The 13,082-nt window shown below is 43.2% G+C and overlaps 2 protein-coding genes across 3 annotated transcripts in view; one reads left to right on the forward strand and one right to left on the reverse strand.

The window, feature by feature from the left end:
* Window positions 1–9,104, forward strand: part of LOC141950717 (cytochrome P450 2W1-like) — a 36,956-nt gene extending 27,852 nt beyond the window's left edge. Inside the window, exons 10-14 of one of the 2 annotated variants that reach the window (XR_012631141.1) lie at window positions 290–573; window positions 1,644–1,802; window positions 5,095–5,235; window positions 7,495–7,573; window positions 7,960–9,104. The gene's annotated coding sequence lies outside the window, so the exon portion shown is untranslated. The remainder of the gene's footprint in view (window positions 1–289; window positions 574–1,643; window positions 1,803–5,094; window positions 5,236–7,494; window positions 7,574–7,959) is intronic. The other variant, XR_012631142.1, reaches the window with a different exon arrangement.
* Window positions 280–7,944, reverse strand: LOC141950719 (cytochrome P450 2K4-like). The gene is made up of 9 exons (XM_074885938.1): window positions 7,465–7,944; window positions 5,065–5,227; window positions 4,716–4,865; window positions 4,282–4,442; window positions 2,892–3,065; window positions 2,236–2,377; window positions 1,504–1,691; window positions 859–1,000; window positions 280–467 (listed from the first exon to the last, which is right to left on the reverse strand). Exons 1-9 carry the CDS (start codon window positions 7,789–7,791, stop codon window positions 280–282), a joined length of 1,635 nt encoding a protein of 544 aa, XP_074742039.1. The 5' UTR covers window positions 7,792–7,944.
* Window positions 9,105–13,082: the final 3,978 nt, after the last annotated feature.

Below are 13,082 nucleotides of genomic sequence, written 5' to 3' on the forward strand. Positions count from 1 at the left end.
AGCCATTTCATTCTTTCAAACAGCCCTGAAAACTGCATCTCTGATATGCTGTTCCAGAAATGAATCACACTGTTTCTGAGAGCAGTATTCAGGGGTATCTGAAGGGTTTGCATTATGCAGACACCGCAAGAGCTGTTGGAAAGAATGGCATAAATGAGAGAAAAATAGCAATGCCCAGTGTCTTCCTTCCCCTAAAGCTCAGGTACAGACAGCTTTTCCCCATAACTAGACTTGCTTTTAAGCTTGAAGTGTTCACTACTCTAACTCCATGTCATCTGATCATTCATAGGGCACAGCACAAACCAGGTGAGGCATGGGGTTCAAGGTAAAGCCGACATCAGCAGTGAGATCTAGGTCTGACTTATCCACTCCTGGAGGGGGTTGGAAAACAAATTTGCGGAGCAAGCCTGCAAAGAAGAGGAACAGCTCCATTTTGGCAAGTCCTTCTCCAACGCAAGCCCTTCGTCCTGAAAACAACCAGGAGAGAAATAAATTATCAGCACCATAACCATTAGTGTCGATGTCTGAGACCTTCTAAATTGGATGTACAGTCTGTAAGAACAGGCTGCTGAGGTAGGAAATTTTTCCTTCCTTCTCTCTGTATATTAGAGGTGCTACTGACTTGGTCACAAACTACAGAAGCCTGTAGGTATGTGAAATTATTCAGTGGCTGTGGGTAAATCAGTGTCTCCCAGATCTGCCAAAGAAGAGGTGGTTACCTACAGCAATGGTGGACAGGAGAAATGACCAGAAATCCCTTATCCTATGTTCTGTGTCCCTGACTTTCATACTTTTCTGGAATCAGGGGGAACTGTGCCATTAGCTTAGCCCCAGGTGGTGCACACAGCCCCCTCTCACCTATGGAGAATGGAATAAATGCCTCTCTCCTAATGAAGTTCCCATTGGCATCCAGGAAGTGGGAAGGGTTGAACTGATCCGGGGTTTTCCAATGTAACTCATCATTCAGAGCGGAGGTCAGCAGCGGAATAATCTCTGTACCCTGAAAAGCATCAGAGAAACTCACAGTAGCTGTTTGGAGCAGATTACTTTCCTAGTTGAGCCAGGCTGCTTGCTTTTTTCGAAAGTGAAGAGGCAACTAAGACTGAGCCATGGCAAATAGAACTGGGGGACACTTCCCTGCCCCACTGTGACTCTGCCTGTTATCAGTAGCTGCTGCTGACTTTTTGGACCACAAAACATTCCTTTCTTACAGAAGCAGATCTTTAAAGAAAGATGCTGAAGTAGAGGTTCCACATTTGACATAAGAGATTCAAACCAGTGTGATTTAGTTAAAGTCTCTAGTTATTCTGGATTCAAACAGCTGTAACAGACCACAGTCCAGTGCACGTTTATAATAGCTGTCCTGGATCCAAGACAAAGGATCACATCACAGATTAAGCCATGCATCATGGTGTCTTTAGATTTTTATATTTTTCTTCTTGTCTGCTTTAAACAAAACTATAAGGAGTCTGTGCAGTGTAAGCTGCTAGCCTCAAAGCTCACCTTAGGAATCACATAGCCTTGGAAATTCACATCGGTAGGAGTTGATCGTGATACGCCCATTGGGACAATATTGGCAAACCTTTGTATTTCATGTATCACTGCATCTGTATAAGGCATTTTTTTCCGGTCCTCCAACTTAGGCAGCTCTCCTGGTTCAATGACGTGGTTCATTTCTTCCTGAATCTTTCCTTGGAGGGAGGAAAGGATTAAGAAGCTGATAACCCTCTTATCTTGCAACTGGAATGGCCAAGATGAAGAAAAGGGAAAACTTTGAGGGGTATTTGGGAGAGCAGAAGTGGGTAAGTCAAGGCATGGTGTGGCTCTTTCAGGTCTGTTGTTGAGCCAAGGGAGCTTGAATGGAGTCACTACAATGCATCCCATGCCTGATTCTGATTACACACCTTTGTTACCCCATAATCTTCAACAGAAACCAGATCAGAATCAGCTCCTGAGGAGACCTTTAGTGACGTAAGCCCATAGCCTGCAGGAGAATAACGATGGGGGAGCTTTACTGTAACTGTAGACTGGCCCTTAGCCTCTCCCACTTGGCTGGGCTGCTTTATTGCAATCCAGCTGAATAAAATTCCTTTGTAAAGTCAACGGTTGTTATCTCTCTCAGAGTACTCTAGAGAATAATTACTCTAGACAACACTGAATGAGTTCCACTCCCTTCCATGATCAAAGCCTTAAGCATGCAACAGTATATTGTACCAGAGGACTTCTCAGCCTTACTCTGAATTTCTGGGTATTTCATCATCAGAAGAAGACCCCAGCGCACAGTGGTAGAAGTAGTCTCAGTCCCAGCGGCAAAGAGGTCCAGGGTTGAAAACAATAGGTTTCCATTGTTGAACATAGTGTGGGTTTTCTTTGACTCCTTCAAAACATACAGGTAGTGGCCATAAGTTCTACAGCAAGGGATACCAGTGTGTGACTGTGTTGACACCATTTTTATCTGCATTTTGGCTTTTTGTGGCTCTATATGCTCTGGGAAACTAAATGTTTAGTATTTTAGCATTAGGGCCTATGCTGTATGGAATTTGTCTGGTCCCAAGCATATGTGCAATTCCCAGGTCTAGATGTTAGGTTAGTTGGAATTTAGTTACTGCAAGTTTATCATGGTACCATTCTTGCAGGAAGGTTTGGGATGATCACATCCTTACATGTGCTGAGTGGTACCTTATTTCACCCACATGGGACATCTTGACAACTAAAACCCTTTAGCTAGGAGTTTCAGTGGAGCTATGGAGCAAGTACAGCACAGATCACTGTGAGCATGAGCTTTGATATATTCTGCTCACTGCAGTTCTTCTGTTTCCAGTCACTCTCAGTGGTCAGTCCTAACAATAAGTCAGGGCTAAGAGAGACTCTGAGACTTAGCTTTAAAGTACCTGTTGTTGCTTCATCAGAAAGGCATCAACAAAGCCTGTTAAGTTATTTTCATTAAACTCTTCTTTGTGTTCCTGGAAGAGCTTCTGGAGAAAAGCGTTCAGTTCACGGACATTTTGTAGCACCGTCTTGGAAGCTCCAGAGAGAAATCCAAGGGATGGGTAGAAATTATATAACTGTGGAGCAGGAGAAGTCTTACTGTTAATTGGCATTTTGAACATGTACTGGTATCTCAAATCACACTGCTGGTCCTTTGTCCCATGCCCTGATATTTCAGGCCGTAATTCCCCCACGTTCGCTTGTACAGTCCAAGCAGCTATGAATTGCTGCAGAATAGAGTGTTCTCTCTATTATACCTATGCATGAGTCCTTGCGTGTCTTTTGGGAGACTCATCAGCTTAATCTTCTCTCAGGGCTTCCAGCTGTGTAGGTGGTGGGACAAAGTGTCTCGGATATGAAAGATGGGAATGCAAGCGTTGTATTTATTCCAGGGAAAGCCCTCAGGTGTGCCACATCCTATAGCAGCAGAAGAGACCTGAACTGGCCACCTCCACAGGCAGACAATATTGCTGTGTCAGCATGGTGCTTTCCAAGCCAATTAGCTTAGGCACAGCACCGAGCTAACCCAACTACACTGGTCCTAGGAGTTGGACTGAGCACAGCATTCAATTATGTCATATGGACATAGGTGCTGTCAGAAGAAAGGAGGGGTCTCACCCCCACCATCCCATGAGAGGAGTGCACATCTTCAAGGAGACCACTGACTGCCCTGCCAGACAATTAAACAAACACCTGCTGTTAGCTGCTAGCTGGTGCCTTGTCCTGGGAGAGTGTCTGTACACAGCGTGTAACTCTGACCTGTGCTCGGGTGGTGCTTTTTGGGTTTAGCTAGTCTGGAATTACAGCCAGCCACAGACCTCAGTGTGGCTCAGAAAGATGACTCCACTGGCGTTCAGAAAGGAACAGACTTATATCAGCTGTTAGTTTGCTAAGACTGAGTTTCAGTGGCCAAAATAAAAGAAAGTTTGTCAAACCTGGTTCTAGGGGAGGCAGAATTAAAACAGTTACTGAAGGTGTAATACAATAAGGCAGATTTGAGATGGCATTTCAAGTTCCATCTCTGATATGAGAAAGCTCTTCAAAGAGGGCAAAATAGTTCCTTTTGTGAAGACTGGTTTTTTTTCTTTCACTAATAAGCTTCACAGACTACTCGCAGGGGCCTGGGCATCTGTGTGTGGTGGATACAGAACTGCAGATGTGTTCTGTACAGGCTGGCTGGCTGATAATGTTCTTGTTCTCAAGAAGCAAAATGTGGGAGGCCAGGAGGACAAACATGGGCAACTGGATATCCTCCAAAAAACTAAAAGCTAAAACATAAAATCAAGCTCTTACCAGCACCATAGGGGAGCCCAACAGCTTAGTATTTTCATTTATCAGCTTCAGCAAAGTTAGAAATACAGGATCATCATATTCAAACCTCTCTCCAAACAATATAGAGCAGATGACATTGGATACAGCATTGTTGAGTATCATCTTCGTATCAAATGGTTTCCCTGTATTTCAAGCAATGAAAACAAATGACAATGTAATTATGCTCGTTTCAGTCTGGTTTCCTATGGAAATGAAGTCCTGAGGTCCCAAAGAAAAAACCCATTCACCACCCAGAATGCTTAGCAGGGAACTCAGTTTCAATGTTTTAAGGCCTTGGTTCAGCATATACTGAATTTTAACCATGAGATACCATTTGCTCAGAGTTAAACTTGCATTAATCTTTATTGTTCTGCTAGACATGTTTTCTGTCTCTGGATGAAAGTCTTGACACTCACCATGATAGGATTCAAAATATCTGATAAGGGAATTTACTTCCTCCAGGATTCGGATCTCAATGGTTCTCCTTCCCATTCCAAAATCTCGCAGTGTGGACAAGGTGAATCTTCTCATAGTTTTCCATAGCTCTCCATGGCTGAATGCTATGCCTAAAATAAAGGTGGAACATCTTTATGTTACCTGTGGTTAATAAACGTTTATAAGGTCTTCTTACACACTGGTACCAAAGCTGCTTGATACACTGTTGTAGAAACAAAAAGCAATCTGTAAGAGGATGTTACCCTCTGTTGTAAGTGTATAATGAACATAGACAAACTACAAAAACTAACCAACCAAAAGGTCACTTACCATTTCCTTGTGTCATTTTCCTAAATATAGGTATTTCTGCCCTCTCTCCAAATTCTTCAGCATGATTTAAAAGGGCATCCTTGATGGTTTCGTACCCAGCCAGTACCACAGCTTTCCTGGGTCCAAAATGCACAGTGAAGACATTGCCGTATATCTTGGAGAGCTGTCAAGGTAAATAAATATGTTAATTCCAAACCAGATCTGGATCCAAACACTAGCACTAGCCACCCTAGGTGGTTTCTCACCTGAAAGGAGCCTCCTAGCCCTGCCTGAAGTCTCCAGGTGCTGCTGTAATGCAACTAATGAGCAACAGCTATCAGTTGCCAGCATCTCTTCTTGCACCCTGTTTGCACAACAAGGTGTCTGCTATCACTGCTCCTATCAGAGAAGTCAATACAATGCCATTGCATTCCTGTGGTGTTCTGCAGTAACAGGCCAGCCTAGTGATACTACCATTGGGGGGTTGGTTAGAAAATGCTGTAGCAGGCAGGCCTGTTTATTTTAATGCTGTTGACCTGAGGCAAGCGGGCGTGCACACATGTTTGAGGCTGAAGCCACAAACACTCCAAAAACAAAGCTAGACAATAACTCTTTCTTTCAGGACAGCACTTGTCTCTAATTATGGCAAGGTGGGTAGTGTTGCAGTCATCGCAAAATTATTTGCTGGCCACCAGAAACTTGAATCCAACTAGGAAGCATATTCATGTAGATAATGTCACAGGAGCTCTAGGCTTTTATAGCAAATTAAATATGAATCATCTGTTACACAGAAGGGTGGCTTTGACAATCTAATCATTCACTCGGTATTTTAAACTTCATTTAAACACACTGCAAGCCATCCGCTCCAAATGTCTTCTTGTTTCCGATGAGCCTGGGTTACCATTTGCTATGCATTAGATACATTCTGAAAATTGAATTTCAGATTAGAAGCAGCTCCTGTTATTACACCAGACAAATTGAATTTGTTTTCATCAAACGGTGGTTTGACGGCTTGGGAGATAACATTAACACTGGTTCTTTCATCCCCAGCAGCTCACAGAGTGTGTGGCAGAGCCAGAGGCAGGGAATCACAGCCGCCTCCTAGCCCTCCTTGGGTCATTTCTTTGCATTAGTACTTCTTGGCATCAACCCTGTTTTTTCTCAGCAACACAAGTATTGGATGTAGCAGGCCTGAAAGCCTAAGGAAAGCTGCTTGGCAGATTATAGGAAATTAGTCTGGTGCCTTCGCATAACATTTGTATCATAAAATCCCCCATTACGGCCAAAAATAGTTGCTCTTCCATACCAGCACCCTCAAACATACCTATGATCAGATGGGAGCTCAGGACCAGAAGCCCATCAAAACTGTGCTCTGCACTGTCCTCTACACTGTAAATCAAGGCAGATGAACACTGCATGACTGCTATAGGAATTCTGTACTTTTGCAGCCCAGGATGCCCTTTCTTCTATGACTAACTGGAGAATTTCAGTGATTGCACTGCCCCCTCACTGAGGCTCTTCAGGTGGCTGAAGGAGATCACTGGGGACTGGGTTTCCCCCATCACAGTGTCCGGTGAGCACACACACAGGGTATGTGACAGGTCACTCACGGCACCTCAACTGTCTCTACAGTAACCGAAAGAAATCTGAATTCACATTGCCTTGTCCCCACCTCCATGTGGGAACACAGCAGACATTTTCTGAAACAAACATTACACATTGCTTTATAATATTTAAGTCTTTTTTTTTTTTCTTTTAGAAATAAAAGTATCCATGGAGCTGCATAAGAAAAAGCAATTTGTTTACCTAGACATATAAAAGCCACGCATCAAGCCTTAAATAACCCTGGCCAGTGTGTTTGTGCAGAGGAAAGGTTGGGGAGGCGGAGTGGAGCTTTGCATAGCAGGGATACAATTAGCTTTGGAAACAAATGTGTATGTGACCGCATTTCCTCTGCTGCGGGGATGATACCCTCCCTTCCTTCCTCCCTTTCTTCCTTCCTACCTAGGGAAATGGAGATGCGGGGGAGTGGGAGAGGCCTACCTGCAGTGAGACATCTCTTGATGGCAAATAGTCCTGATCTGTCAGCACACCAGCCCAACTCGAGTCTTCTACCTGCAGCCTCTGAGGAGCTCGAAATACCAACAATATGGTGCTGATTGCAAGGGGTGGGGGACTACGCTTGTGTGTATATAAAGGAAAGAATTTGTGTATTATATTTTTATATATATATATATAAAAATACATGTATGTGTGTATATGCCTCTGAAGGTAAAGTCACTCTGCCAGCCTGCCTATACACCAAATATCTCATTTCTGCCCTCCACGCAATGCAAATGCAATCGCATCTCCATTTCCCTAGTTGCATTTCTGGCTTCAGGAATTGCATGTTTTCCTCCTGCCTGCTCCCTCAGACCCTACCTCTGTCAGTGACTGGAACGGCTTTTTCAGGTCCACCACGTTCAAGTTTCCAATCAGAGGAAGAGGTCGTGGCCCAGGAGGCAAACTGCAAACCGACTTCTTCAAGCTGGTAAGAAAGTAAAGGAGAGCGACCAGCCCTGCTGCCAAGTAGAGCAGCGAGCTACAGCCCATGTACTGCAGCAAACTCTGTATGGCCATGTCTAGATCAAAGTGTGGGTATGAGCATCTTGGGGTCCCTTTATAGCCCTTCTGTTGTTGCCTGAACACACCTTCTGGGGCAGTGGCTTTACACAGAGAAAAGGACTCTGACGTCTTGTTTACTTCCATTTAGGCCAGATGTACTTTCTTTTCCTGCCAAAGAAAGCACCTTATTTTATTCTGAAACATGGATTATCTTAATCTGGAGCTCCTATTTCATCTACAACACTGGGGCAAGGTGTTTGTTTTCCAGTGAAAATCTGTGGTATGGACATGTTGTGGTCTATGTGATTTCAGGGGCAGAATTAAGGGACAGGACCTGTGTTGGATTGCTGTCACGGTGCCAGGTCGCAGGACTCAGCTGGACCTCTCATGATGCAATGAAGAAAGCAGGACACAGGAGGGAAAGCTCACAATAATGCATGGCCCAGGGTGCAGCTGGCAAGGAAGTCTTCAGGGAAGACAATGCTGTCCAAGGAGGAGCTGGAACGGTGGTGGCATGAAGATGTGCTAATTCGGGATTGTAGATGGGAGTAGGGCTACTTACAGGTGACAGCTCTGATTCTCTTTGCTTTCCTGCCACCCCAGTAAAATCACACCCTTGAGCAGCACAGTGTTTTCATTGCTGACACTGTTATTGATCTTTGTCCCAGAAATCCTCTACCAGCAATCCCCAAACGCCCCTGAAACCACTTCAGTCACTATTTTGCAGTTTACTGTCCAGAGGACTGTGTACCCGGGTGTCCATCTCTATCTCTCAGTTTGGTGATGACTCTCTCCTGGCTGTCCTGCCTGTTTACAAGCAGATGCATACAATCTTCTAGGAGAAACCATCCCCTCCAGGCAATCCTTCTGCCTAGACTGGGAAAGAGATCCCTGATCTTTGTAACCTGGGAGGAGCCAGGATCAGGCTCTGCAGCTGGCCAGGCAGAGGCTGGAGGCTGCCTGGGCAGCTCTTGCAGAGGGGCTGCCAGCCAGGAGGAGCACACAGCAACAGCTCTGGCACTCTGGGGTACTGAGTCACGCACCGTGCCAGGGCAGGGTCCTGCAAGAGCCTGCGTGCCCAGGCGACAGCTCCCGAGGAGCCACCCGCACCCTTTGCATCCTTGGAGGATGACAACAAAGCAGAAATAATCATGAACAGGAGGCCACAGTTTTAAATGGTGACTCTGGGGGAAGGAGCCAATTTGATGCTCTATCACATATTCTCAGGTAGGGATATTTTGCTCCCCAGTTGCAGATTCTGTCAGATTACTGGGCCATGCTGCTGTTCAACTCTTTACAAATCTTTGGTTTTAATAATACTTTTGCTAGAATCCTCCAAGGCTCCCAGGTGCAGGCTCCACTGATGGAAAAATTATGATTATTTAATAATAATAATAAAAGTACATTAGCTGAAGGCAAGGGCAATCAATAAACTCTAACTAGATTGACATGAAAAAGGTGCCTGTGCGTCTGCCTGTTCTCCAAGGCTGGTTATCGGGAGGGAATTTTACACAAGGGGGAATTACCCTGTGCAGAAGAGAACTAGGCAGGGTGGGCAAAGAAAGGAGGGCAATGGATGGTCATATCTGCCTCAAGATCTGCTGCACAGCTATGATGTCTTGATCTGCACCCTCTTCTTCCGGACATTTCCAAGAATATCCTATTCTGTCAGACTCTTCTCTGAGGAAATGGTGTGACCACTGGGACTCTTGAGACTTTACAAAATACAGCAAGAGTGAGGAAAAAACCCTACATGGGCCCAGTTGGGAACCAGTGGAGGAAATGTATTGTTTCTGTTTACATACAGACACCAGTGCTCTGTTGGAGTAAAGCTGGCTACTGCCGTGGAAAGTGAGAGCACCTTCTCAAGGGCTTTCAGACTAAAGCTTCAGGTAGTACCTGGTGATAATACAGTGTGAAATCCTTTCTCCAGTAATGAGCCTATGGACTTGCAACCTGCTGGACTGATGCATGCACTTTGGGAAATGATGGATGAGTTCTCCAGTGGGAGGGCATCCCTGCAGTTTTAAAATACAACTAACGTGATGTCCTCACCTCCATTTCTTCCTCACATACCTTGGCTTCCAGTATGCAATTCTGAACACAGCCTACAACTGAGTTGTTGGCTTGCAGGTGAGGCATCCCACACATGACTGGGGAGAAAATGTTGCTCCCTGCTTACATGTCTGTCTTTCTACCAGCCCCAGCCAGAATCGATATCATCTTCAGGTAAGCAGACTTTGTGGGCATAGCTTAGGGAAATAATCAGTTCCTCCTAGAAAATAAGCCTGCACATTAAACAGCCACAGAGTCATCTAACTTCTGTGTGCTCATCTGGAGAACGACATATAATCTTCTAATGGGACATAGGTTACTAATGCTACAGTAACAGCAGGATAATGCAAAGAAAGAGCTGTTATAAGGCCATAATTCAGTCAATGAATTCTGATAACATAATAAACCATGAGGGTGAACACCAAGTATTTGTGTGCCTTGCAAGGCTCTGCCACTGATTTACAACCTCAAGAGATGCCTATCAGCCCATGCATTGTTATCAGGGATATATAAAGCATGAGCACACCCTATTAAACATTAACATTTTTAAAGACTCAGATGTGTTAAAACTCAGGCTGCTCCTTGCTAATGGATTTCGCTCACCTTGACAAATGCCAGTGCAAGAAGAAATCAAAAGCTTTCCGACTGTGTCCTCTTTCAATTTTTCATAATTATTGCATTGTTTTATTGGATTACACCTGCTTCTTCCTGTCCTGCAAATCAGTATTTCCTATTCGTGTTAAGCATTTACTTCTTTTAGTAACAAATCATCCTCAGGAAATTTGTTGCTTTTAAAACCCTTCTTCTTGGACTGAATAGATGTCATTCCTTCATGAGTCTTACTCAGTGACAAAATACATGGGAGATCCTGGGATCTGGTGCTGGTAATGTACTTTATAATTTGCATATCTATAAAAATATTTGCAGTAAAATCCATTGTGACTGTAGCCAGATGCATGATCTTCCAGACCCCACACTTACGCCAACAAGCCAAGGCAGCCTGACCTGAGAAGTTAGTATTGAGGAGGTCAGGTTATGAAGAATGTGTTTTCAAAATATGACTGAACAAATCAAATGCTTCAATATAGCTCCAAGGATCTTTTTCTTCTGGGTTTCTAGTTTCACTCTATCTCAATACAGTATTGCAGAAATTATATTAATCCAAGGGCAGTTGGGGGCATATCACGAAGGATGATTAGCTGGTAGGTATCTACAGAGCCAGGGTCCCAGCATCTTACTTTTGGGCCCCTTTTCTTGATGCAGATAGAGATGTAGATTTAGATATACCAGAATTGCAACTAGCATGCAAGAAAAAAAGTTTGCTTTGGCTTTCAGTGAAGTGTTACTATTTCTACCACGTTCCCCTCTAACCTGATGAGGCTTTGGCTCAGTCATAACAGAAAACGAGCTATCGTTCTGTACATCTTTGTAGAGCACATAACATATTAAGGCCCTGACCTTACTGGCATGAAACTATGATTTCCCTGTAAGTGCAAAATAATAATATTCCATTAATCATCTACAACAGAAATCCCCATTCCCCAGACTATTCTGGCAATATTCTGCATTTTTGCTTGTCTAGGAACCTGAATTAAAAGAGAGAAAAATGGTTTACAACAGCCTGTGGCAGCGATGTAGCAAGAGACCTTATGTAAGAGCTGGCGGCGTGCTTGCCGCACGAGGGTGAGGCGTAGGAATGAGTGATCCTGGAAGGATGTTTCTCTGAGGTGTGTTCTGTGCCTGGGCTGGGAACAGCAGTCTCAAGGGCACAAATTCCAGTGTCTGAATGTGCTTGGTCTTGTTCAACTGATTAATTTCTTACAGCTATCCCAAGTCAAGCTACAAAATCCCCTAGTACTTTACTCAAAGCCTTTCAGAGCTTGTCAATAAATTATTTTCAAGTTAACTACCTGATAACTTGAATCTGTAGGCTCTTAAAAGATGCAGCATGGTGAGCAAGGGAAAATAATGAACGTCCTGGACTCTACCCAGCCCATAAAAAGGAATAAAGGTTCTGCTCAGATGTATTACTCAATTCGGTGCTTCCAAAAGTAATGCTAAGTGTGTAAAATCTCCTTTTGAAGGTATATTTGTACAACTGACAGATAAGCACCGATTGTGGAATAAGTTTTCGGTATGATATGAGAACGTTGTAAAAGAGCAAGCATTTTAAAAATGTTACTTTAGTCCATAATTAAGGACTCCTTAGTCCATAATTAATGACTAACAGCTCTGATGCAAGCAAAGGAATTTTTTTTTAATCTATCAAGCTGTGTAACTTGAAAGGGGAAGATCCAAGATTTTCTTTAGTTTGGAGAGCCTTCTAATTTAAGCCTTCTAATTTTTGGAAAGGGCTCAGGACTCCAGACTAGAGATACTGTAAAACACTGGGTGCTTTACAAATTATCTGATTTTTCTTGTACAATGGGCACCTTTTTACTAAAACAGCTATTTCAGATTTCCCTGGTGCCATGAAAGTCTCTCACTTCTTTGAAAGATAATATGTGAAAAGCATTTAATTCTCTGTTTGTGGCACTGCTCTTTGTGGCACTGTTTTTATTGAATTCTTTTGGAACTGGTTGGCTTAATCTGAAAATGAGGGGTTTTTTCTTCACACTGATTATCTAACGGGGGTTTCATTTGATCTCCTTGAGAAAAACACATACTAAACTGCTAAAGCACATGTATTAGATTCTAAGACAAACTGTACCTTTAAAGGAAACTTTAGAAGGTACAACTAACATGCAATAAAAACATTAAGAAAGCATAATCAAACACTTGCTAGTATACCTGATCTGAATTTGGGTAACTACAAAATTTAAGCCTCCAAAGACAGACACTGAGTTAATTAATAGGTAATCAAAATATTTGGATATAATGTAATACAGCATATTGATACAGCCTTTGCACAGGATTGTCGCTGTCTGGGAATAATTCCACTGTGGGATCCCTGCATATCTTTTTCCTTTGATTTCTTCCTTCATCACATGGGGAATCAGCAAGTCAGCCGCTGTGCCAGAAACTAAGGAACGTAATTTGGGCAGTTTGATAAAATCAAGTGCCTTGACACTTCAGTTAAACTTGTCCAGATAAACCAAAGCTGCTTCTCTGCTGCTCAGTCCCCTGAGATCTGGGAGACAGTTTGCTGCATGTATTTATGAAAGAGGAGTATCTCCCTTTTACTGTTAAGTGTTATAACGAAGTCAAGTGGAAAAGTGCTATTTACTGTATAATAAAAAACATCTATTGTTCATAGCGCTGAAAACATAATAAGAAATAAAACCTTATATTTCAGGCTGTGTAAACCAGTTGCTTATGTAATAGAACACGGTGTAATTTTCCATTTACAATTTCAATACTGTAATAAGGAAGCAATCAAA

This window comes from Strix uralensis, chromosome 16 (assembly GCF_047716275.1).
Source record: "Strix uralensis isolate ZFMK-TIS-50842 chromosome 16, bStrUra1, whole genome shotgun sequence".
Classification (NCBI taxonomy): domain Eukaryota; kingdom Metazoa; phylum Chordata; class Aves; order Strigiformes; family Strigidae; genus Strix; species Strix uralensis.

What these genes read in the sequence shown, in the direction of transcription:
- LOC141950719 (XM_074885938.1), bottom strand. Translation starts at nt 7,791, where the DNA reads ATGGAAGTAAACAAGACGTCAGAGTCCTTTTCTCTGTGTAAAGCCACT. An exon ending in ATATTTTGAATCCTATCATG is followed by an intron (nt 4,443 to 4,715) that starts GTGAGTGTCAAG and finishes CTTGAAATACAG; the next exon opens with GGAAACCATTTGATACGAAG. An exon ending in ATTTATTCCATTCTCCATAG is followed by an intron (nt 468 to 858) that starts GTGAGAGGGGGC and finishes GGTTGTTTTCAG; the next exon opens with GACGAAGGGCTTGCGTTGGA.